Source organism: Chroicocephalus ridibundus, chromosome 18 (assembly GCF_963924245.1).
Source record: "Chroicocephalus ridibundus chromosome 18, bChrRid1.1, whole genome shotgun sequence".
NCBI lineage: Eukaryota > Metazoa > Chordata > Aves > Charadriiformes > Laridae > Chroicocephalus > Chroicocephalus ridibundus.
Genome location: NC_086301.1, coordinates 8,113,660 through 8,139,245, shown reverse-complemented (window position 1 = coordinate 8,139,245; position 25,586 = coordinate 8,113,660). Strand labels below are relative to the sequence as shown.

At 63.1% G+C, this 25,586-nt stretch overlaps 1 protein-coding gene across 1 annotated transcript; it reads right to left on the bottom strand.

The window, feature by feature from the left end:
• Positions 1 to 20: 20 nt before the first annotated feature.
• ROBO3 (roundabout guidance receptor 3) lies at positions 21 to 25,003 on the bottom strand. Its single transcript, XM_063355511.1, has 22 exons — positions 24,868 to 25,003; positions 17,992 to 18,318; positions 16,277 to 16,434; positions 16,045 to 16,165; positions 15,801 to 15,939; positions 14,087 to 14,214; positions 13,868 to 13,992; positions 12,080 to 12,251; positions 11,554 to 11,765; positions 8,830 to 9,164; positions 8,576 to 8,742; positions 4,299 to 4,420; positions 3,994 to 4,213; positions 3,789 to 3,901; positions 2,991 to 3,679; positions 2,805 to 2,905; positions 2,277 to 2,715; positions 2,038 to 2,205; positions 706 to 812; positions 548 to 625; positions 342 to 449; positions 21 to 250 (listed from the first exon to the last, which is right to left on the bottom strand). The coding sequence occupies exons 1-22, from the start codon at positions 25,001 to 25,003 to the stop codon at positions 36 to 38; spliced, it is 4,380 nt and encodes a 1,459-aa protein (XP_063211581.1). The 3' UTR covers positions 21 to 35.
• Positions 25,004 to 25,586: the final 583 nt, after the last annotated feature.

The following is a 25,586-nucleotide window of genomic DNA, read 5'->3' as shown; positions in this document are numbered from 1 at the left end:
CCCGTGTCCCCAGCCCTGCCACCTTGCCCTCTTCTTCATCGCTTCTCCTGCGACGGGCAGGGAAATGGGGGACCTGGGCGGCGGCGGTGGCCGGTGCCTTCACCGCGGTCCCCCGGCGTCCGGCTGCGCCCCGAGCCGTGGCCGCGGGAGCTGGTGGAGCCACGGGACGAGACGCTGCCCGTCGTGGAGCAGCTGCCGGACGCTTGACCCCGGGGCAGGCCGGAGGGTTTGCCGTAGGGGACGACCTCGTCTGCAAGGGAGGGGACAAGGTTGGGGCTCGGCGGCGACACCCCCCCACACACACGCACCCCTTTGGCACAGGGCGGGTGGCCGGGGCTTACCGCCGCGGGGCGGGCGATGGGTGACCTTGCGCTCGGCCCCGCTCGCCTCCCGCTCCGGCAAGGGGCCGGGGGTCTCGCCCGGCGGCGGCAGCGGCGGCGGTGGCAGGTCTGCGGCGGAGAGCGGAGGGACAGGGCTTAGCCCCCCATGAACGGCCCCCCCCGAGCCCCCCACATTTCCCTTCCCCCCCCTCCCCGCCCCAACTCACCTCCCGGCTGCTTTTCCCGGTGGTAGCGGCTGCATTTGGGCTTCAGGCGGCTTTTTGGGGTCTCCCCGCGGGTTTTCCCTGGGGGCGATGGCGGCATCAGTCCCCCCCCCAGCCCGTGAGCCCCCCCCACCCACCCAAAATGGCCCCCCAAGGCTCACCTGTGCTGGGAAGGCAGCGGGCTCGGGGTGGGTGGCCCTCGTCAGCATCCGGACTCGGCAGGGGGCTGGGTGCCCGCGGGGGGGTACCGGTGCCATGGGGGGGTCTCCTGGCAAAGATGGGGGGGGGGGCGGTGTGTGTGAAGCCGTGGGGGGAGGGCGGGGGGGGAGGGGGGTGCTTGGCGGCAGCCGTGGCGCTGGCGGGACGCCAGCTGTGCCGGAGCGGGAGGACACTGCGTCGCGGTGGCACAGCTGGATGGGCAACGGGGGAGGGGGGCGGGGGGGTTAAAGCACGGCAGCCGGGTGGCAGGGCCACAGCTAGATTGCGGCCGCACATCTGGATGACAGCACGGCCGGACTGCAGCCGCAGGGCTGGGTCGCAACCCCACAGCTGGGTCGCAAGCACAGCCAGACTGCGCCTGCACATCTGGATGACAGCACGGCCGGATTGCAGCCGCAGGGCTGGGCTGTGGTGGCACAGCTGGATCGCAGCACAGCCGGGCTGCCGTCGCACAGCTGGATTGCAGCGCTACAGCTGGCCCCCGACGCCACCGCTGCGTCGCAGTGGCGTGTCCAGCATGGCGATGGCACGGCTGGATAGCGGTGGCACCACTGGATCATCCAGAGCTGGGCCGCAACAGCACAGCTGGATGGCAACGTCCCAGCCAGCTGGTGACAGCGCAGCCACATCACGGCAACGCAGACGGAACGTCACGCCACGGCCAGCCCACAGTGTCACCAACGGGTCACGACAGCAGGGCCAGAGCATGACCCGACAGCAGGGACGGATGGTGACAACGCGGATGGATCGCAAAGGGACATTTGGACCGTGGTGGGACTTCCAGACCCCAGCGGGACATTTGGACCCCGATGGCACGGCTGCACCACGATGGCACAGCAGCGCCGGATCATGACAACATGACTGGATTGTGATGGGACATCCGGACCCCGATGGGACATCCAGACCCCGATGGGACATCTGGAACCCGATGGGACATCCGGACCCCGATGGGACATCCAAACTCCAATGGCACGGCTGGACCACGATAGCACGGCAGGGCTGGATGGTGACAACGTGTCTGGACCGCGATGTGACATCTGGACCACGGTGGGACATCTGGACCACCATGGGACACCCAGACCCCTATGAGGCATCTAGACCCCAATGACACGGCAAGACCGTGATGGCACGGCAAGGTCAGGGCACGACAACATGGCTGGATCACGACGGGACACATCACGGTGGGCCATCCAGACCCCAATGGACATCCGGACCCTGATGGGGACATCAAGACCCCGATGGCACAGCTGGACCAAGTGACACCTATTTCCTACCGGAGCAGGCCGGGGCTATCGAAGTCACGGAGGCGAGGGATGTCCTCGGCGGCGCGGGGTGACGGCGTCAGCGTGGCGGTGGACCGGCAGCCGGAGGAGGCGACGGGTGAGGACGGCGCGGTGGCACAGGGGACGTGCTCACCGGGGTACCACTCCTCCGCCCCCGGCCTGCAGGGTGGGGGCCGCAGGGTCGGCGCTGGGGCCAGCGTGGCCCAGCCCCCCCGGACTCCCACACTCACCCTCCAGCTGCCTCTTCATCCTCCTCCTCCTCCTCCTCCTCCTCCTGGGCGCACTGGCTGAGCTCGCTGGCCGAGGGCGGCGGGGGCAGCAGCTCCGTCCAGCTCACCGCCGGCGCCTTCACCGCTTGCCCCAGCTTCTTCCTCTTGGCCCCTGCAGCGAGGAAGGACGCCAGCGTGGGGCTGCGGGGAGGGGACCCGTGCGTCCCCCCCACCCATCCCACCGCCCTACCGTGCTCGGCCCGGCCACGGGATGCCGGGGGAGCGGGGGCATCCATCAGCTGGGCGACCCCCCCGGGGTAAGGGGTCCCGTGCTGCGAGAAGGGCCGGGGGAAGGTGCGCAGCTCCTCGCCGCCCGCCTCGATGGTGCTGTAAACCGGCCCCTCGCCGGCCCCCGCCCCAAACTGCTCCGTCTGGGCGATGTACCGGCTGATGCCGGCCTCTGCGGAAGCCGACCAGCACCGTCAGCGTTGACCACGATCCCCCCCCCCACCCCAATCCAAGCCAACCATCCTCCCGACGACCCCTCACCGTTGTAGTATCTCTCGGTGGTCCCCAAGCAGCCGGCGGCGCCGGCCACGCCGCCGCGCCACGCGTCTGCCAGCCACGGGTAACCACCACCGGCGGCTGCCCTGCAAGGAGACGGGGTGAGGGGATGCCGGCGGGCGGTGCTGGGGGTCCCGGGGAGACGGCGGGGGGGACATCGAGGGGGGTTACCTGGGGCTGCCGCGCGCCGGAGCCGGGAAGGCGACCGCGGAAAGAGGTGGGGGTGAGGGTGGCGAGGGGCCGCGCCGGGTCGCCGCGGCACCTAGGGGCTTACCGGCGGGCGCGTAGGCGAAGGATGCTGCAAAGAGAGGGGCGGCGGGTGGGGTGAGGGGTGCCGGGGTGAGGGGGGGGGGGTCCCAGGTGTAGCGCGCCCCCCGCTCCATACCGGTGAAGTGGCTCAGCTCCTTCTTCCTGCGGCGGCGGCCGTAGAGCCAAGCGGCGAAGGCGGCGAGGATGACCCAGCAAGCGACGCCGACGCCGGCGATGAAGGCCGGCCGCCTGGCCACCTCGGCCAAATGCTCGGCCACGCTGCTCCCGCCCGCCGGCCCCGCGTCCCGCTCCGCCGGGGGGGCTGCAAGGGACATGGAGAAGGGGACACACCGGCAGGGGTGCCGAGGAGGCGTCCCCAGCACCGGGGGGAGCCCTGCCACCCCCGCACCCGCGGGTGCAGCGGCAAGGAGGGACTCACCGATGCGGATGGGGACAGGGGCGCTGCGGGCACCCACGCCAGCGCCGGTGGCGGCAGCGACCTCAGCGTGGTAAGGGACACCGGGGACCAGTCCCCGCAGCACCGTCGCCAGCACCGTCCCCTCCACGCTCTGGTTGATGTGGAAGCGGCTCTCGTTGCCCAAGCACCAGATCTGAGGGGGGGTGGAAGAAGACGGGGACGCCCATGGGGACACCGTGACACGGTGTCACGGGGGGGGACGGAGAGGGGTCTGCCACATCCCCGTCGCCGCCCGCCCTCACCCGGTAATCGCGGATGACGCCGTTCTGCTCGGCTGGCGGCGGCGGCTGCCACGAGATGCGGACGCTGGTGCCGTTACCGGCCACGCTGACAGCTCGCGGCGGGGCGCTGGGGGCTGCCGGCGGAGGGGGGGGACACGCAAGTAGGGTGTCACCTCCCAGGGAGTCCCCGGGGGACCCTGGCCATCCCCTCCCTCCCTGCGCTCACCCGCCTCGGGGGTGCGCAGGGCTCGCACGGCGCTGTCAGGGCCGTGGAGGCGATGGAAGTAGGGTCGGACCTTGACCTCGTAGTCCTGGCCGCGGCGCAGGTCGGTGAGCAGGGCCCCCCGCTCCCCCGGCGCCTGCACCGCCCGCGCCTCCTCCCAGCGCCCGCCGGGCGGCCGCAGCAGCACCCGGTATCCCTGAAGGAAGGGTGGCTGGCGCTCCACCTGGGGACCCAAGGGGAGGGGGGGATGGTGGGGGGTGACGCTCGGCGCGGGGAGCCCGGTACCGGCCACGCGGAGCGGCACTCACGGTCCAGGAGAGGCGGACGGCGCCCAGCGGCAGGACCACGGGCTCCTGGAGGTGCACGGCCACTTGCGCCAGCTCCCGCTGCACCTGCTCGGGGTCCAGCCCTTGCTGCGTGGGGCTGGCATCTGCCGAAAACAGGAGCGGGGGGTGGGTTCCACGGGCACATCCAGCGGCATCATTGGGTGGGGATGCAGCCAAGGGTGGTGGGTCCTTGGGCAACTCCACTGGTGTCACCAAGTGGGGTGCACTCAAAGGTTTTGGGTACACGGGCACCTCCATCAGCATCGCCAAGTGGGGTGCACCCAAGGGTGGGGGGGTACATGGGTACCTCCACAGGTGTCACTAAGAAGAGATGCACCCAAGGGTGGTGGGTGCACGGGCATCTCCATTGACGTCAACAAGAGGAGATGCACCCAGGGGTGGTGGGTGCATGGGCACCTCCATTGGTGTCACCAAGTGAAGATGCACCCAAGGGTGGTGGGTGCATGGGCATCTCCATTGGTGTTACCAAGAGGAGATGCACCCAAGGGTGGGGGGTACATGGGCACCTCCATTGGTGTCACCAAGTGAAGATGCACCCAAGGGTGGTTAGTCCTTGGGCAACTCCACTGGTGTCACCAAGTGGGGTGCACTCAAAGGTTTTGGGTACATGGGCACCTCCATCAGCATCGCCAAGTGGGATGCACCCAAGGGTGGGGGTTACATGGGTACCTCCACGGGTGTCACTAAGAAGAGATGCACCCAAGGGTGGTGGGTGCACGGGCATCTCCATTGACGTCAACAAGAGGAGATGCACCCAGGGGTGGTGGGTGCATGGGCACCTCCATTGGTGTCACCAAGTGAAGATGCAATCAAGGGTGGTGGGTGCATGGGCATCTCCATTGGTGTTACCAAGAGGAGATGCACCCAAGGGTGGTGGGTGCATGGGCATCTCCATTAATGTCACCAAGTGAAGATGCACCCAAGGGTGGTGGGTGCATGGGCACCTCCATTGGTGTCACCAAGTGAAGATGCACCCAAGGGTGGTTAGTCCTTGGGCAACTCCACTGGTGTCACCAAGTGGGGTGCACTCAAAGGTTTTGGGTACATGGGCACCTCCATCAGCATCACCAAGTGGGGTGCACCCAAGGGTGGGGGGTACATGGGTACCTCCACAGGTGTCACTAAGAGGAGATGCACCCAAGGGTGGTGGGTGCACAGGCATCTCCATTGACGTCACCAAGAGGAGATGCACCCAAGGGTGGTTAGTCCTTAGGCAACTCCACTGGTGTCACCAAGTGGGGTGCACTCAAAGGTTTTGGGTACATGGGCACCTCCATTGGTGTCACTAAGAGGAGATGCACCCAAGGGTGGTGGGTGCATGGGCATCTCCATTGGTGTCACCAGGTGAAGATGCACCCAAGGTTGGTTAGTCCTTGGGCAACTCCACTGGTGTCACCGAGTGGGGTGCACTCAAAGGTTTTGGGTACATGGGCACCTCCATCAGCATCGCCAAGTGGGGTGCACCCAAGGGTGGGGGGTACATGGGCACCTCCATTGGTGTCACCAAGTGAAGATGCACTCAAGGGTGGTGGGTGCACGGGCATCTCCATTGACGTCAACAAGAGGAGATGCACCCAGGGGTGGTGGGTGCATGGGCACCTCCATTGGTGTCACCAAGTGAAGATGCACCCAAGGGTGGTGGGTGCATGGGCATCTCCATTGGTGTCAACAAGAGGAGATGCACCCAAGGGTGGTGGGTGCATGGGCATCTCCACTGACGTCAACAAGAGGAGATGCACCCAAGGGTGGTGGGTGCATGGGCACCTCCACTGGTGTCACCAAGTGAAGATGCACCCAAGGGTGGTGGGTGCATGGGCATCTCCATTGGTGTTACCAAGAGGAGATGCACCCAAGGGTGGTGGGTGCGTGGGCATCTCCATTGGTGTTACCAAGAGGAGATGCACCCAAGGGTGGTGGGTGCATGGGCATCTCCATTGGTGTCAACAAGAGGAGATGCACCCAAGGGTGGTGGGTGCATGGGCATCTCCACTGACGTCAACAAGAGGAGATGCGCCCAAGGGTGGTGGGTGCATGGGCACCTCCATTGGTGTCACCAAGTGAAGATGCACCCAAGGGTGGTTAGTCCTTGGGCAACTCCACTGGTGTCACCGAGTGGGGTGCACTCAAAGGTTTTGGGTACATGGGCACCTCCAGGGGTGTCACTAAGAGGAGATGCACCCAAGGGTGGTGGGTGCATGGGCATCTCCATTAATGTCACCAAGTGAAGATGCACCCAAGGGTGGTGGGTGCATGGGCACCTCCATTGGTGTCACCAAGTGAAGATGCACCCAAGGGTGGTGGATCCTTGGGCAACTCCACTGGTGTCACCAAGTGGGGCGCACTCAAAAGTTTTGGGTACATGGGCACCTCCATCAGCATCGCCAAGTGGGGTGCACCCAAGGGTGGGGGGTACATGGGTACCTCCACAGGTGTCACTAAGAGGAGATGCACCCAAGGGTGGTGGGTGCACGGGCATCTCCATTGACGTCAACAAGAGGAGATGCACCCAGGGGTGGTGGGTGCATGGGCATCTCCATTGGTGTCACCAAGAGGAGATGCACCCAAGGGTGGTGGGTGCATGGGCATCTCCATTGGTGTCAACAAGAGGAGATGCACCCAAGGGTGGTGGGTGCATGGGCATCTCCACTGACGTCAACAAGAGGAGATGCACCCAAGGGTGGTGGGTGCATGGGCATCTCCATTGGTGTTACCAAGAGGAGATGCACCCAAGGGTGGTGGGTGCATGGGCATCTCCATTGGTGTCAACAAGAGGAGATGCACCCAAGGGTGGTGGGTGCATGGGCATCTCCACTGACGTCAACAAGAGGAGATGCGCCCAAGGGTGGTGGGTGCATGGGCACCTCCATTGGTGTCACCAAGTGAAGATGCACCCAAGGGTGGTTAGTCCTTGGGCAACTCCACTGGTGTCACCGAGTGGGGTGCACTCAAAGGTTTTGGGTACATGGGCACCTCCAGGGGTGTCACTAAGAGGAGATGCACCCAAGGGTGGTGGGTGCATGGGCATCTCCATTAATGTCACCAAGTGAAGATGCACCCAAGGGTGGTGGGTGCATGGGCACCTCCATTGGTGTCACCAAGTGAAGATGCACCCAAGGGTGGTGGATCCTTGGGCAACTCCACTGGTGTCACCAAGTGGGGCGCACTCAAAAGTTTTGGGTACATGGGCACCTCCATCAGCATCGCCAAGTGGGGTGCACCCAAGGGTGGGGGGTACATGGGTACCTCCACAGGTGTCACTAAGAGGAGATGCACCCAAGGGTGGTGGGTGCACGGGCATCTCCATTGACGTCAACAAGAGGAGATGCACCCAGGGGTGGTGGGTGCATGGGCATCTCCATTGGTGTCACCAAGAGGAGATGCACCCAAGGGTGGTGGGTGCATGGGCATCTCCATTGGTGTCAACAAGAGGAGATGCACCCAAGGGTGGTGGGTGCATGGGCATCTCCACTGACGTCAACAAGAGGAGATGCACCCAAGGGTGGTGGGTGCATGGGCATCTCCATTGGTGTTACCAAGAGGAGATGCACCCAAGGGTGGTGGGTGCATGGGCATCTCCATTGGTGTCAACAAGAGGAGATGCACCCAAGGGTGGTGGGTGCATGGGCATCTCCACTGACGTCAACAAGAGGAGATGCACCCAAGGGTGGTGGGTGCATGGGCACCTCCATTGGTGTTACCAAGAGGAGATGCACCCAAGGGTGGTGGGTGCATGGGCATCTCCATTGGTGTCAACAAGAGGAGATGCACCCAAGGGTGGTGGGTGCATGGGCATCTCCACTGACGTCAACAAGAGGAGATGCACCCAAGGGTGGTGGGTGCATGGGCACCTCCATTGGTGTCACCAAGTGAAGATGCACCCAAGGGTGGTGGATCCTTGGGCAACTCCACTGGTGTCACCGAGTGGGGTGCACTCAAAGGTTTTGGGTACATGGGCACCTCCATCAGCATCGCCAAGTGGGGTGCACCCAAGGGTGGGGGGTACATGGGCACCTCCATTGGTGTCACCAAGTGAAGATGCACTCAAGGGTGGTGGGTGCATGGGCATCTCCATTGGTGTCAACAAGAGGAGATGCACCCAAGGGTGGTGGGTGCATGGGCATCTCCACTGACGTCACCAAGAGGAGATGCACCCAGGGGTGGTGGGTGCATGGGCACCTCCATTGGCATCACCAAGCAGGGATGCACCCAAGGTGGCCACCATCACCGCCAGATCTTACCTTGGGTGCGCACAGGCTCCGAGATGCCGCTGGGGTCGCTGAGCCCGTAGGCGTTGACCGCCCGCACCACGAAGAGGTAGACGGTGTTGGGGACGAGGCCGCTCACCGTGTACGTCTCACTCTCCACGTCGGCTGCCACCGTCTGCCACGGGCCACCCACTGCCTGGCTGCCGGGGGACAGGAATGACACGATGGTGGGGTGGCAGCGGGCCCCCACGTCACCCCTGGAGACAGAGAGGGTGCTTGTGTGATACCTGAAAGCCTCCACAATGTAGGAGGTGACACCGGTGGCACCGCTGTCCTCATTCCCTTTCCAGCTCAGGGTGACGCTGCTTTTGGTGATGTTGGTGACCACAGGGGTGGAGGGTGGCCTGGGGAGGAGGCCAGGCTCAGGGGATGGCGGGGAGAGGCTGGATCCTTCATCTGTGGAGAGATGTATGGAGATCTGGGGTGGCTTCAGCCCCGGTGCCATGGTGTCCCTGGTGCGGTGACGTCCCTGTGACCCACCTTGCACCTCCAGGGAGCTGCCCCAGCGTGTCTCGCCTGCCGAGCTGGTGGCCACACACTCGTAGTACCCGGAGTCCATCACCTGCGAGGGCAAGAGCTCCTGCCCCATCACCCTGAGCACCCGTCACCTCGGCACCCACCACCCTGGGCACCCGTTGCCCTTTGCACCCACCAGTCCGAGCACCCACCAACCTGAGCACTCGCCACCACCTGCAGCCACCACCCTGAGCACCCACCACGCTTTGCCCCCATAACCCTGAGCTCCCACCGCCCTTTGCACCCACCGCCCATTGCATCCAGACCCTTGGCACCCACCACCCTGAGCACCCACCACCTGTTGCATCCACCACCATGGGGACCCATTGCCCTTTACACCCACCACCCTGAGAACGCATCACCCTGAGCTCCCACCACCCCAAGTACCCACCACCCTTTGCAAACACCACCCATTACACCCACCACCCATCGCACCCGCCACCCTGACAACCCATCACCCTGAGAACCCACCACCCCAAGTACTCACCACCCTTTGCAAACACCACCCATCGCACCCACCATCCATTGCACCCGCCACCCTGAGCTCCCATCACCCTGAGCACCCATCACCCTGAGCTCCCACCACCCCAAGTACTCACCATGCTTGCAAACACCACCCATCACACCCACCATCCATTGCACCCACCACCCTGAGCACCCACCACACTTTCTGCCCGCCACACCTTGTGCCCACCACCCTTTGCAAACACCACCCATCGCACCCACCATCCATTGCACCCACCACCTTGAGAACCCACCACCCTGAGCACCCACCACCCTGAGCACCCACCACCCCAAGTACTCACCACCCTTTGCAAACACCATTACGCCCACCAGCCTGAGCACCCACGACCTGAGCACCCACCACCCTGACAACCCACCACCCTGAGCTCCCACCACCCCAAGTACTCACCACCCTTTGCAAACACCCATCGCACCCACCACCCTGAGCACCCACCACCCTGAGCACCCACCACCCTTTGCAAACACCACCCATCGCACCCACCATCCATTGCACCCGTCACCTTGAGCTCCCACCACCCTGAGAACCCATCACCCTGAGCTCCCACCACCCCAAGTACCCACCACCCTTTGCAAACACCACCCATCGCACCCACCATCCATTGCACCCACCACCTTGAGAACCCATCACCCTGAGAACCCACCACCCTGAGCTCCCACCACCCCAAGTACTCACCACCCTTTGCAAACACCCATCATGCCCACCACCCTGAGCACCCACCACCCTGAGCTCCCACCACCCCAAGTACTCACCACCCTTTGCAAACACCCATCGCACCCACCACCCTGAGCACCCACCACCCCAAGTACTCACCACCCTTTGCAAACACCATCACACCCACCAGCCTGAGCACCCACGACCTGAGCACCCACCACCCTGACAACCCACCACCCTGAGCTCCCACCACCCCAAGTACTCACCACCCTTTGCAAACACCACCCATCACACCCACCACCCATCGCACCCGCCACCCTGACAACCCATCACCCTGAGAACCCACCACCCCAAGTACTCACCACCCTTTGCAAACACCACCCCTCGCACCCACCATCCATTGCACCCGCCACCCTGAGCTCCCATCACCCTGAGCTCCCACCACCCGAAGTACTCACCATGCTTGCAAACACCACCCATCACACCCACCACCCATCGCACCCGCCACCCTGAGCTCTCACCACCCTGAGAACCCATCACCCTGAGCTCCCACCACCCCAAGTACCCACCACCCTTTGCAAACACCACCCATCGCACCCACCATCCATTGCACCCGCCACCTTGAGAACCCATCACCCTGAGCACCCACCACCCCGAGCTCCCACCACCCCAAGTACTCACCACCCTTTGCAAACACCATCACACCCACCAGCCTGAGCACCCACGACCTGAGCACCCACCACCCTGAGAACCCACCACCCCAAGTACTCACCACCCTTTGCAAACACCCATCACACCCACCACCCTGAGCATCCACCAACCTGAGCACCCACCACCCAAAGTACTCACCACCCTTTGCAAACACCCATCACACCCAGCACCCTGAGAACCCACCACCCTGAGAACCCACCACCCCAAGTACTCACCACCCTTTGCAAACACCACCCATTGCACCCACCACCCATCGCACCCACCACCCATCACACCCACCACCCATCGCACCCACCACCCATCACACCCACCACCCTTGGCACCCACCACCCATCGCACACACCACCCATCGCACACACCACCCATCGCACCCACCACCCATCACACCCACCACCCTTGGCACCCGCCACCCATCGCACCCACCACCCATCGCACCCACCACCCATCACACCCACCACCCATGACACCCACCACCCATCGCACCCACCACCCCTGGATGCCCCTGGGGGTGGTGGGTGCCCTGAGCCCCCGCTCCGGGCCGGCTCACCCGGAGGCTGGTGATCTTCAGGGTGCCGTTCTCCAGCAGGCTGACGCGGGGCTGGGCACCCACCAGGGCGCTCCCGTCCTTCAGCCACCCCACGTTGGCCGAGGGGTCACCGCCCCCCACCCAGCACGGCAGCCACGCTGTGGCCCCCACCGGCAGCACCGTCTGGTTGGCGGGACCCCGGCCCGTCACCGGCGGTGGGTGCTCGGCCGTCGCTACGGTGGAAAACGGGGTGGGGGGTGGGGGGGGAAACCAGGAATTGCTGGGTGTTGGGATGGGTGTCACTCGTGCACCGAATGCGCCCGTTCTCTGCCGGCCCGGGACTTCATAGAATCATAGAATGAGTTGGGTTGGAAGGGACCTCTAAAGGTCACCTGGTCCAACCCCCCTCCCCACCGCGGCGAGCAGGGACATCGTTAATTAGACGAGATTGCTCAGATCCTCATCAAGCCTGGTCTGGGATGTCTCCAGGGATGGGGCCTCCACCCCTTCTCTGGGCAACCTGGGCCGGCTCCTGCTCCGGACTTACCCCCTTCCACCTCCAGCCGCGCCTTGGCCAGGACGCTGCCGGCCACGCTGATGGCCTGGCACAGGTAGTAGCCGGCGTCGGCGGGTCGCACGTCGGCGATGGTGATGGCGCCGGCGGGGCTGACGGCAAAGCGGGAGGCGGGGTGCGGGGGCTGGCCCGGGAAGAGCAGCGTCTGCGGGAGCCGGGTGCGGAGGGGGCTGAGGCGGGGAGGCCGGCGGAGGGTCCAAGGTGGGATGGGATGGGAATGGGAGCAAGGGGGGGGACGGGGATGGGGATTTGATGGGATGGGGACAGGGATAGGGATGGGGACGGGGACAGGGATGGGGATTTGAGGGGATGGGGATAGGGATAGGGATGGGGACAGGGACAGGGATGGGGATGGGGACAGGGATGGGGATTTGAGGGGATGGGGACAGGGATGGGGATGGGGACAGGGATGGGGATGGGGATTTGATGGGATGGGGACAGGGATAGGGACAGGGACAGGGATGGGGATGGGGACAGGGATGGGGATGGGGATGGGGATTTGAGGGGATGGGGACAGGGATAGGGATGGGGACGGGGACAGGAATGGGGATGGGGACAGGGATGGGGATTTGATGGGATGGGGACAGGGATGGGGATTTGAGGGGATGGGGACAGGGACAGGGATGGGGATGGGGACAGGGATGGGGATTTGATGGGATGGGGACAGGGATAGGGATGGGGACAGGGATGAGGATGGGTTGGGATGGGTTGGGATGGGATGGGATGGGATGGGAAGGAAAGGGGACGGGGATTTGATGGGGATGGAGATGAGGCCAAGGAGAGGGATGGGCATGGGGATGGGGATGGAGACAGGGATGGGGATTTGATGGGATGGGGACCAGGATAGGGATGGGGATTTGATGGGATGGGGACAGGGATAGGAATGGGGACAGGGATAGGGATGGGGATGGGGATTTAATGGGATGGGATGGGGACAGGGATAGGGATGGGGACAGGGATGGGGATGGGTTGGGATGGGATGGAATGGGATGGAAAGGGGACGGGGACAGGAAAAGGAATGGAGATGGGGCCAAGGAGAGGGACGGGCATGGGGATGGGGATGGAGACAGGGATGGGGATTTGATGGGATGGGGGCTGGGATAGGGATGGGGATTTGATGGGATGGGGACAGGAATAGGGATGGGAACGGGGATGGGAATGGGGACAGAGGCAGGGATGGGGATGGGTTGGGATGGGATGGAAAGGGGACGGGGATGGAGATGGGGCCAAGGACAGGGATGGGCATGGGGATGGAGACAGGGATGGGGACAAGGATGGGGATGGGCATGGGGATGGAGACAGGGATGGGGACAAGGATGGGGATGGGGTTGGGATAGGGATGAGATTGGGACAGGGACAGGAACAAGGATGGGGATGGAGAGAGGGACGGGGACGGGGATGGGGATGGGATGGGGATGGAGACAAGGATGGGGATGGAGACAAGGATGGGGACAGGGATGGGGGTGAGGATGGGGATGAGATTGGGACAGGGACAGGGATGGGGACGGGAACAGGGGTGGGGATGGAGATGGGGACAGGGATAGAGATGGGGATGTGGATGGAGACAGGGATGGGGATGGGAATGGGGATGGAGATGGGACTGGGGACCGTGATGGGAATGTGGGCAGGGACAGGGATGGAGACAGGGATGGGGACAGGGGTGGGGACGGGGGTGGGGGCAGTGATGGGAATGGGGATGGGACGGGGATGGAGACAGGGATGGGGATGGAGGCAGGGACGGGGACAGGGACGGGGACGGACCTGGCTGCCCTCCTTCTGCCAAAAGACGGCGGGCGGCGGGTTGCCCTTGCTCTGGCACTGGAAGGTCACGCTCTGGCCAGGGGTGACAGTCTGGTCGCGGGGTCCGGTGACGAGCTGGGGGGGCACTGCCGCAGCGCGGGGAGAGAAAGGGGCTCGCCCGGCCGCTTCGCCAGCACCCACGGGTGCTCCCGCGGGGACACCCCCCCCCCCGCCCCTTACCGTGCACCGTGAGGGTGCCCGACGCCTCCGAGCGGCCCACGCTGTTGTCGGCCACGCAGGTGTAGGTGCCCTCGTCCTCCACCCGCAGCCGGCGGATCCGCAGCGTGTTGTCGGGGAGCACCTCCCACCTGGGGGGGGGGAACCGCGGGGCACGGCCGGGATGCGGGATGCGGTGAGGGTGCAGGGTGTGACGGGATACGGGGGGTGACGGGATACGGGGGGTGATGGGGATGCAGTGAGGATGCAGGATGTGATGGGATACAGGGTGTGATGGGATACGGCATGTGATGGGATGCAGGATGTGATGGGATACGGGGTGTGAGGGGATGTGGGATGTGATGGGGATGTGGTATATGATGGGATACGGGGTGTGATGGGATACGGCATGTGATGGGATGCGGGATGTGATGGGATACGGGGTGTGATGGGATACAGGGCGTGATGGGGATGTGGGATGTGATGGGATATGGGGTGTGATGGGATATGGGGGGTGATGGGGATGCAGTGAGGATGCAGGATGTGATGGGATACAGGGTGATGGGATACGGCATGTGATGGGACACGGGATGTGATGGGGATACGGCGTGTGATGGGATACGGCGTGTGATTGGGATATGGGATGTGACGGGATATGGGATGTGATGCGGATGTGGGATGTTATGGGGATGTGGGATGTGATGGGGATATGGGATGTGATGGGGATATGGGATGTGATGGGGATGTGGGATGTGATGGGATACGGGGTGTGATGGGGGTGTGGAATGTGATGGGGATGTGGGATGTGATGGGATATGGGGGGCAATGAGGGTGCAGTGAGGATGCAGGATGTGATGGGATACAGGGTGTGATGGGATACGGCATGTGATGGGACACGGGATGCGATGGGATACGGCGTGTGATGGGATACGGCGTGTGATTGGGATATGGGATGTGACAGGATATGGGATGTTATGGGGATGTGGGATGTGATGGGGATGTGGGATGTGATGGGATATGGGATGTGATGGGATGTGGGATGTTATGGGGATGTGGGATGTGATGGGATATGAGGGGTGATGGGATACGGGGGGTGATGGGATACAGGATATGATGGGATATGGGATGTGATGGGGATGTGGGATGTGATGGGATACGGGGTGTGATGGGATGTGGGATGTGATGGGATATGGGATGTGATGGGATACAGGGTGTGATGGGATACGGGATGTGATGGGGATGCGGCATGTGATGGGGATGCAGGATGCCATGGAGACGTGGGATGTGGTAGGGAAGCGGGATGCAATAAGGACGCTGGATACGATGAGGGTGCAGGATACAATGGGGATGTGGGATATGAGAGGGATGCAGGATATGCTAGGAATGCAGGATGTACTGGGGATGCGGGGTGTGCTGGGGATGTGGGATGCGGGATGCAATGAGGGTGTGGGATGTGATGGGGATGCGGGATGCGATGGGGATGTGGGATGCGGGATGCGATGGGGATGCGGGATGCAATGGAGATGTGGGATGCGGGATGCAATGGGGATGTGGGATGCGATGGGGACGCGGCATGCGCTGGGGACGCGGCATGCGCTGGAGATCCTCCATGCCACGGGGACGCGGGGGATGCGACGGACGCGCGAGCCGCTCCGCGCACCCCGCCGTCCCGCGGCGCTGCCCCCCCCGGCCCCGCCGCCCCGCCACGTCCCCCGCCGCCCTTCGTCCCCCCCTTTACCTTCCCGCCGGCATCTCGCCCTCCTCCTTGCGCCACCGCGCCGCGGGCCGGGGGTCCCCCACCGCCTGGCAGGGGAACTCCGCCGTCCCCTCCACCAGCACCGCCTGGTTGCGCGGCCTCTTGCCGAAGGCCGGGCGTTCTGCGGGGTGGGCACCCATCAGTCCCGCCGGGGGCGGGGGGCACCCACCCCACCCCACCCCACCCCACTCCGGCACCCCAAAAACGACCCCCCCCCCCCACGCACCGAAGACCACCAGCTCCGCCGGCTCGCTGGCCCTCTCCCCCACCACGTTGGTGGCCACGCAGACGTAGACGCCGGCGTCGCTCTTGCGCGCGCTGGCCACCATCAGCTTGCCACCGCGCATCTGGGGGGAGCCCAGGTCAACTTGGGTGGCGATGGGGGGGGGGGGTCTGGGCCCCCACCCCCCCCACTATGGGGTGGTTTGGGAAGTGGGGCGGGGGGGGATGTCCCTCACCGTCAGGCGCTCGTCCTTGTCGCTGAGGCGGGCGCCGTCCTTCGTCCAGGAGACGCTGGGCTCGGGGTGGCCGCGGGGGGGGACGCACTCCAGCACGGCCGGGTCACCCGCCGCCACCACCACGTCCCCGGGGGGCTGGCGGAAATCGTCCCGCAGCACTGGGGAAGGAGAGGAGCGGGGGGACACACACGCACGGTGTCAGGGTCCCCGACCCCTCTGTTGTCCCAGCCCAGCGCTGCGGGGTCCAGCCCCCCCACACACCCCCCCCCCTTCATCTACTCCTTCCCCCCCCCAAAAAATAACGCCTGAGGGGACCCAGTGGGTGACACCGACGGCCCGGGGGTGGTGTTGGGGGGGGGGGGAGGCTGGGGGCGGCTTTACTGTCGTTTGGTTGCGACTATTTCAATTTCTTTTCAAACGTTCACAAGGATTTTCGGTTGTTTCCGATAATTTCGGGGGGGGGGGGGTGTGTTCAAATACTTCCGTTTCTTTTCGCTCCTTTGCGTTTCTTTCCACCCCGTCGATTTTCAGGTCGTTTTAAATTTCATTTCTTTTTTTCCTTTTCGCTTGTTTTCGTTTGTTGCCCCTTATTTCCCCCGTTGTCACTTTTTTCCGGTTCCTTTCCCCTTCTTTTCTCTCCTTTCCCGTTATTTTAACTTCCTTTATTTTCACTCTTTTGCCATTATTTTCACTTCTTTCCGTGGCTTTTCTCCCCTTTTCGTCCGTTTTTATTTCTTTTCATCCTTTTTTTTATTCTTTTTTTAATTATTCTTTTTTGTTCTTGTCTTAATTCTGTTTTGTTCTTCCCTTAATTCTTTTTTATTCTTTTTTTTCAATTCTCCTGAATTCTTTTTTTTCATTCTTTCTCCTTCTTATTTATTTTCTGTGTGTTTCTTTTCACCTGTTTCCCCTTATTTTCATTTCTTTTCCCTCTGTTTTACTCCCTTTTCCTAGTTTTACTTTACTTCAGCTTTTCCTATTTCCCTTTCTTCCCCCGTGAACTTATTTCTCGCGGATCCTCGTCTTTTTTCCGCGTCTTTTCACTTCTTCTCCTTCCTTCTCGCTTTTCGTTTCATTTCTTCCGCTTCTTCCCGGCTATTTTCACTTCTTTTCCTCGATTGTCCCCTCTTTTCACTTCACTTCCCTCTATTTTCACTTTTTCCCCCCTTCTTTTCCCACGTCGTTGGGGGTTTTCTTATCCGTTTTCCCTCCTTTTCACCACTTTCCGCCTGTTTTCGCCTGTTTTCACTCACTTCCCCCTATTGTCACTTTTTTCACTTCTTTTCACCTCTCGTCGCTTCTTTTTTGCTTATTTTCACCGATTTCCGTCTATTTTCCCACCCCTTTTCACTCATTTCCACCTACTTTCACTTCCCCCCCCGCCCCCCCCTTCTTTTCCCGTATTGTCGGGGTTTTTTTCATCTATTCTCCCTCCTTTTCACCCATTTCCACCTCTTTTCCCCTGTTTTCACTCATTTCCACCTATTTTCCCTTTTTTTTCCCATACCGTCGGGGTGGTTTTTTTTTTTTGGGGGGGGGGTGGATTTTTTGGGGGGGTTTGGGGGTTTTTTTTCGGGGTTTGGGGGGGGGGTTCGGGGTTTTTTGGTGTTTTTTTCATCCATTTTCACCCCTTTTCCACCCGGCAGCACCAGCCCCTCACACCCACCCGCCGGCCCCCCCCTCGGCCCCCCCCCCCACCAGCCCCGGGGACTCACCGGCCACCTCCAGCGAGGCGTTCCTGCTGGTGGCCTCCCCCAGGTAGTTCCTGGCCACGCAGACGTAGACCCCCTCGTCGGGTTTGCCCCGCCGGCCGTGGAGGATGCGGAGGAAGAAGAGGGCCCCCCCCGGGAGGAGGGTGCGGTGGGAGCGGGGGTCTTCCCGGTCCGTCTCCACCCGTTCGCCGTCCTTGTACCACTCCACCGCCGGCGGCGGGCGGCCCTCGGCCTTGCAGCTCAGGGTGGCCGGTTCCCCCCTGGAGACCAGCAGGTCCGTGGGGTGCTCCACGATGCGGGGGGGCATGTCCTCCAGCGGGGGGTGGGAGCCTGCGGGAAAGATGGCGGGGGGGGGGGGAGGCAGGTGAGATGAGGTGCAGTCAGGTCTCAGCCCAGTCCGTCCCCACCCAGGAGGTGAGATGAGGTGCGGCCAGGGCTCAGCCCAGTCTATCCCCACCCAGGAGGTGAGATGAGGTGCGGCCAGGTCTCAGCCCAGTCTGTCCCCACCCAGGAGGTGAGATGAGGTGCAGTCAGGTCTCAGCCCAGTCTATCCCCACCCAGGAGGTGAGATGAGGTGCAGCCAGGGCTCAGCCCAGTCTGTCCCCACCCAGGAGATGAGATGAGGTGCAGCCAGGGCTCAGCCCAGTCTATCCCCACCCAGGAGGTGAGATGAGGTGCAGCCAGGGCTCAGCCCAGTATGTCACCACCCCAGAGGTGAGGTGAGCAGGAGGTGAGATGAAGTGCGGCCAGGTCTCAGCCCAGTGTATTACCACCCAGGAGGTGAGGTGAGATGGAGTGCAGCCAGGGCTCAGCCCAGTCTATCCCCATGGACACACAGAGGACATGAGGTGACCAGGAGGTGAGATGAGGTGTGGCAAGGTCTCAGCCCAGTATGTCACCACCCCAGAGGTGATGTGACCAGGAGGTGAGATGAGGTATGGCCAGGGCTCAGCCCAGTCTGTCCCCACCCAGGAGGTGAGATGAGGTGCAGTCAGGTCTCAGCCCAGTCCGTCCCCACCCAGGAGGTGAGATGAGGTGCAGCCAGGTCTCAGCCCAGTCTATCCCCACCCAGGAGGTGAGATGAGGTGCAGCCAGGTCTCAGCCCAGTCCGTCCCCACCCAGGAGGTGAGATGAGGTGCAGCCAGGGCTCAGCCCAGTATGTCACCACCCCAGAGGTGAGGTGAGCAGGAGGTAAGATGAAGTGTGGCCAGGTCTCAGCCCAGTGTATTACCACCCAGGAGGTGAGGTGAGATGAAGTGTGGCCAGGTCTCAGCCCAGTGTATTACCACCCAGGAGGTGAGGTGAGATGAAGTGCGGCCAGGTCTCAGCCCAGTGTATCCCCATGCACACACAGAGGACATGAGGTGACCAGGAGGTGAGATGAGGTGTGGCCAGGGCTCAGCCCAGTCCGTCACCACCCCAGAGGTGATGTGACCAGGAGGTGAGATGAGGTGTGGCCAGGGCTCAGCCCACTATATCCCCACCCAGGAGGTGGGATGAATTGCGGCCAGGTCTCAGCCCAGTCTATCCCCATGCACACACAGAGGACATGAGGTGACCAGGAGGTGAGATGAGGTGTGGCCAGGGCTCAGCCCAGTCTGTCCCCACCCAGGAGGTGACGTGAGCAGCAGGTGAGATGAAGAGTGGCCAGGTCTCAGCCCAGTATGTCACCACCCCAGAGGTGAGGTGAGCAGGAGGTGAGATGAAGTGTGGCCAGGGCTCAACCCAGTCTATCCCCATGCACGCACAGAGGACATGAGGTGACCAGGAGGTGAGATGAGGTGTGGCCAGGTCTCAGCCCAGTGTAACCCACACACCCCCAACCTCGGAGGTGACATGAAGTATGGCCAGGTCTCAGCCACCCGTCCCTCCCTCCAGAGGTGAGATGACCAGGGGGTGAGATGAAATGTGGCCGGGACTCCGCCCATTATATCCCCACCCAGGACGTGGGATGACCAGGAGGTGAGATGAAGTGTGGCCAGGGCTCAGCCCTGGGTGTTCCCCCCCACAACGCGCAGGGTGGGTGCTGGTGGGGTGGGAGTAGAACCTGGAGGGCATCAGACCTCGGACCCGCAGGGGCGGGGACAGGGGGACAAAGCAGTAATACCCCTTTTCCACCCAGTTTCCAACTGGGTATCCTTGGGGAAACGGGGCTGGGGCTAAGTGGGACCGGGGCTAAATGGGGTTGGGGCTAAATTCCCCCCAAAAAGGTGTTTTTTTTTCCCATGGGTGGCAAGCGCTGATTTTCTGCAGCGGGGGAAAACCCTTCGTTTGGAGTTTAAATCCCCCCATCTCGGGGTCCGGGAAAACCCCCGCCGTCGGGGCGGGGGAATCAGGGAATGTTCGTTCGGTTGTTGCCGGGGCGGAACCGGCCGGGACGGGATGGCGTGGCCTCAGCCGTGTCCCCGGCGCCACCCGCGGCTGGCACTGCAGTTCAGGCGCTGGTCACTGAGTGTCACTGCTGGCCCGGGGACGGGCTGCGACACTCGCCACTGCGCGCCCGGCCACGCGTGTGCCGGCCCATACGTGCGCGTGTGTGTCCCCAAACCACCTCCGTGTCCCCGAGCCTGCCTTGTGTCCCCAAACCATCTCTGTGTCCCCAAACCACCTCCATGTGCCCGAACCTGCCTTGTGTCCCCAAACCATCTCTGTGTCCCCGAACCTGCCTTCTGTCCCCAAACTGTTCCCATGTCCCCAAACCAGCCCTGTGTCCCCAAACCATCTCTATGTCCCCAAACCAGCCCTGTGTCCCCAAGATAGGAGGGATTCCAGTGTCCCCATGTCCCCAAACCAGACCTGTGTCCCCAAACCACCTCCATGTCCCCAAACCAGACCCGTGTCCCCAAACCATCTGTGTTGCCAAACGTGCTTTGTGTCCCCAAACCATCTCCATGTCCCCAAACCAGCCCCGTATCCCCAAACCACCTCCATGTCCCCGAACCAGCCTTGTGTCCCCAGACCAGCCCCGTGTCCCCAGACCATCTCTGTGTCCCCAAACTGTTCCCATGTCCCCAAACCAGACTTGTGTCCCCAACTCAGCCCTGTGTCCCCAAACCAGCCCTGTGTCCCCAAGACAGGAGGGATTCCAGTGTCCCCATGTCCCCAAACCAGACCCACGTCCCCAAACCATCTCTGTGTTCCCAAACCTGCCTTGTGTCCCCAAACTGTTCCCATGTCCCCAAACCAGATCTGTGTCCCCAAACCATCTCTATGTCCCCAAATCAGCCCTGTGTCTCCAAACCAGCCCTGTATCCCCAAGACAGGAGGGATTCCAGAGTCCCCATGTCCCCAAACTAGACCCGTGTCCCCAAACCATCTCCATGTCCCCGAACCAGCCTTGTGTCCCCAAACCAGCCCCGTGTCCCCAAACCATCTCTATGTCCCCAAATCAGCCCTGTGTCTCCAAACCAGCCCAAGTGTCCCCAAGACAAGAGTGATTCCAGTGTCCCCATGTCCCCAAACCAGACCCGTGTCCCCAAAGCATCTCTGTGTTCTCAAACCTGCCTTCTGTCCCCAAACTGTTCCCATGTCCCCAAACCAGACCTGTGTCCCCAAACCAGCCCTGTGTCCCCAAATCAGCCCTGTGTCTCCAAACCAGCCCTGTGTCCCCAAGACAGGAGGGATTCCACTGTCCCCATGTCCCCAAACCAGACCCGTGTCCCCAAACCATCTCTGTGTCCCCAAACCAGCCCTGTGTCTCCAAACCAGCCCTGTGTCCCCAAGACAGGAGGGATTCCAGTGTCCCCATGTCCCCAAACTAGACCCGTGTCCCCAAACCCTCTCCATGTCCCCGAACCAGCCCCGTGTCCCCAGACCATCTCTATGTCCCCAAATCAGCCCTGTGTCTCCAAACCAGCCCTGTGTCCCCAAGACAGGAGGGATTCCAGTGTCCCCATGTCCCTGAACCAGACCTGTGTCCCCAAACCATCTCCATGTCCCCGAACCAGACCTGTGACCCCAAACGGTCTCCATGTCCCTGAACCAGCCTTGTGTCCCCAAACCACCTCTGTGTCCCCAAACCATCTCCGTGTCCCTGAACCAGACCTGTGTCCCCAAGTCGATCTCTGGACCCCAAACCGGAACCAAAGCAGTGTCCCCAAAACACCTCCCATGTCCTCAAACCATCCCTGTGTCCCTGAGACAGGTGGGATCCCTGTGTCCCCAAACTGCCCCCAAACCATCTCCGTGTCCCCAAACCATCTCTGTGTCCCCAAACTGTTCCCATGTCGCCAAACCAGACCTGTGTCCCCAAATGAGCTCTATGTCCCCAAACCAGCCCTGTGTCCCCAAGACAGGAGGGATTCCAGTGTCCCCATGTCCCCAAACCACCTCCATGTCCCCAAACCAGCCTTGTGTCCCCAACCCATCTCCATGTCCCCAAACCATCTCTGTGTTCCCAAACCTGCCTTGTGTCCCCAAACCCTCTCCATGTCCCCGAACCAGCCCTGTGTCCCCAAGACAGGAGGGATTCCACTGTCCCCATGTCCCCAAACCCTCTCCATGTCCCCAAACCAGCCCCGTGTCCCCAAACCTGCCTTGTGTCCCCAAACTGTTCCCATGTCCCCAAACTCTCCGTATGTCCCCAAACCATCTCTATGTCCCCAAACCAGGAGGGGTTCCACTGTCCCCATGTCCCCAGACCAGACCCGCGTCCCCAAACCATCTCCATGTCCCCGAACCAGCCTTGTGTCCCCAAACCACCTCCATGTCCCCAAACCACCTCCATGTCCCCAAGCTCGCCGTATGTCCCCAAACCAGCCCTGTGTCCCCAAACCCTCTCTGCGTTCAGCTGCGCGGGTGCGCGCGCGCGCGGGGGCACTCATGCAGGGGCCTGCAGGCACGCGCAGACACGCGTTCGCACGCGCGCTCGCACCCGAGCGCCTCGAAAACACGCACCCCGGCGGGGGGGGGGATGGGGGGGGGGGATGCTGTGATTTGGGGCGCCCTGGGGAGGGCAGGAGGCGTTGCCATGGGGACGGGATGCGGCTGCCATGGGGACGGGCAGGGATGCTGCGGGGTACCGGGTACCCCCTGGGCGCAGCGGGGGCCGCAGCTGGGCCCGGTGGCTAATTGGGACGCGCGGGGGGCCAGGCCGGCTGCGCCGGGGCAGAGGGGGGTCCCGCGGGGGGGTGGGGGGGGGGTTGGGGACTCCCTCCCCTCCTGATCAGCCACGGGGCTGCTCAAAAAGGGCTGGAAATTCTGGTGACACCCCCTCACACACACACCCCCCCCCGGGACCCACCACCCGCCTGGGCTGCCCCCCACTCTGTACCCGCTTGGGGACACGGGTCTGATTTGGGGACATATGGACAGTTTGGGGACACAGACATGGTTTGGGGACACGGGGCTGATTTGGGGACATGGAGATGGGTTGGGGACATATGGAGAGTTTGGGGACACGGGGTTGGTTTGGGGACATAGAGATGGTTTGGGGACACGGGTCTGGTTTGGGGACATGGGGACACTGGAATCCCTGCTGGCTCGGGGACACCGGGCTTGTTTGGGGACACAGACATGGTTTGGGGACATGGAGATGGGTTGGGGACATATGGAGAGTTTGGGGACACGGGGTTGGTTTGGGGACATAGAGATGGTTTGGAGACACGGGTCTGGTTTGGGGACATGGGGACACTGGAATCCCTGCTGGCTCAGGGACACCGGGCTTGTTTGGGGACACAGGGCTGATTTAGGGACATGGAGATGGGTTGGGGACACAAGGCTGGTTTGGGGACACAGGGCTAGTTTGGGGACAGTGGAATCCCTCCTGGCTCGGGGACACCGGGCTGATTTGGGAACACAGGGCTGATTTAGGGACATAGAGATGGTTTGGGGACATGGGAACAGTTTGGGGACACAAGGCAGCCTTGGGAACACAGGGCTGGTTTGGGGACGCAATGCTGGTTTGGGGACATGGAGATGGTTTGGGGACAGTTTGGGGACACAGGGTTCCCTCCTGGTTCAGGGACACAGGGCTGCTCTGGGGACATGGGGACAGTTTGGGGACACAGGGATCCCTCCTGTCTCGGGGACACAGGGCTGGTTTGGGGACATGGGGTGTCTCCCAGCTCAGAGTCAGGGGGTCGGTGTGGGGACACGGGGATAGTTTGGGGACATGGGGCTGGTCCTGGTTCCGAGTCTGGGGATTGGTCGGAGTCTAGGGACGCGGGGACAGTTTGGGGACACTGGGGCACTCCCGGTTCAGGGACATGGGGCCAGCGTAGGGACACGGGGATAGTTTGGGGACACCGGATTGCTCCTGCTTTGGGGTCTGGGGGTTGGTCCGGGGACAATTTGGGCACAACCAGGTCAGTGCCAGTTCACGGTCTGGGGGTCGGTGTGGGGACGCGGGGCCGGTTTGGGAACAGGGGGTCACTCCCGGTCTGAGGTTTGGGGGCACGGGGCCGGTTTGGGGACACAGGGTCGCTCCCGATTTGGGGGCACCGGACTGGTCCCGGTTTGGAGTCCGGGGGACCATCTGGGGACGGAGCATCGCTCCTGGTTGGCGGTCTGGGAAAACGGAGCCCGTCCCGGAGTGGGGACACGGGGCTGATTTGGGGACACGGGGTGGGACACCGAGTATCGCTCTCGGTTGACGGTCCGGGAAAACGGAGCCCGTCCCGGAGTGGGGACACGGGGCTGATTTGGGGACACGGGGCTGATTTGGGGACACCGAGTCGCTCCCAAATTGGGGGGACAGGACCCGGTGTGGGGACACGGAGCCGCTTTGGGGACCCGGCGTCGGTGCCGGTGGGGTCCCGGCTGGGGGTGGGGGCTGCGGGCTATTGCCCGCATCGCCGCTGGACCAGGACCGGGAACTCCGGGAGGGGTGGGAGCCGGGGACAGCGGGAGCCGGGGACAGCGGGAGCCGGGACCACGTACCGTTGCCGGGGATGGGGAACGCGGCGCCGGTGCGGTTGGTGCCGAGCAGGAGCTGGGATGAGTTGGAGCCTTCGGCCCCCAGCGAGTCGGCGAAGAGGTTCATCTGCAGCAGCGTCTTCAGCAGGTACCGCAGCATCGCGGCCCCGGGCGGGACCGGAGCGGCTCGGCTCGGCTCGGCTCGTCCCACTCGGCACCACTCAGCCCAGTCCGGCTCGGCTCGGGTCGGCTCAGCCCAGCCCGGCTCGGCTCGGTTCAGCCCAGCACCGCCCAGTCCAGTCCAGCCCAGCCCAGTAGAGACCAGCCCGGCTCGGCTCGGTTCAGCCCGGTTCAGCCCAGTCCAGCCCAGCTCAGCCCAGTACAGCACGGCTCGGCTCAGCCCAGCACGGCTCCGCTTAGCCGAGCTCAGCCCAGTCCAGCCCAGCACAGCCCAGCCCGGCTCGGATCAGCCCAGCACAGCCCAGTCCAGCCCAGCACAGCCCAGCCCGGCTCGGATCAGCCCAGCACAGCCCAGTCCGGCCCAGCACAGCCCAGCCCGGCTCGGATCAGCCCAGCACAGCCCAGTCCGGCCCAGCACAGCCCAGCCCGGCTCGGATCAGCCCAGCACAGCCCAGTCCAGCCCAGCACGGCTCGGCTCAGCCCTGCACAGCTCAACGCAGCCCAGCCCAGCCTGGGTCTGCTCGGCTCAGCCCAATACAGCCCAGTACAACCCAGTACAGCCC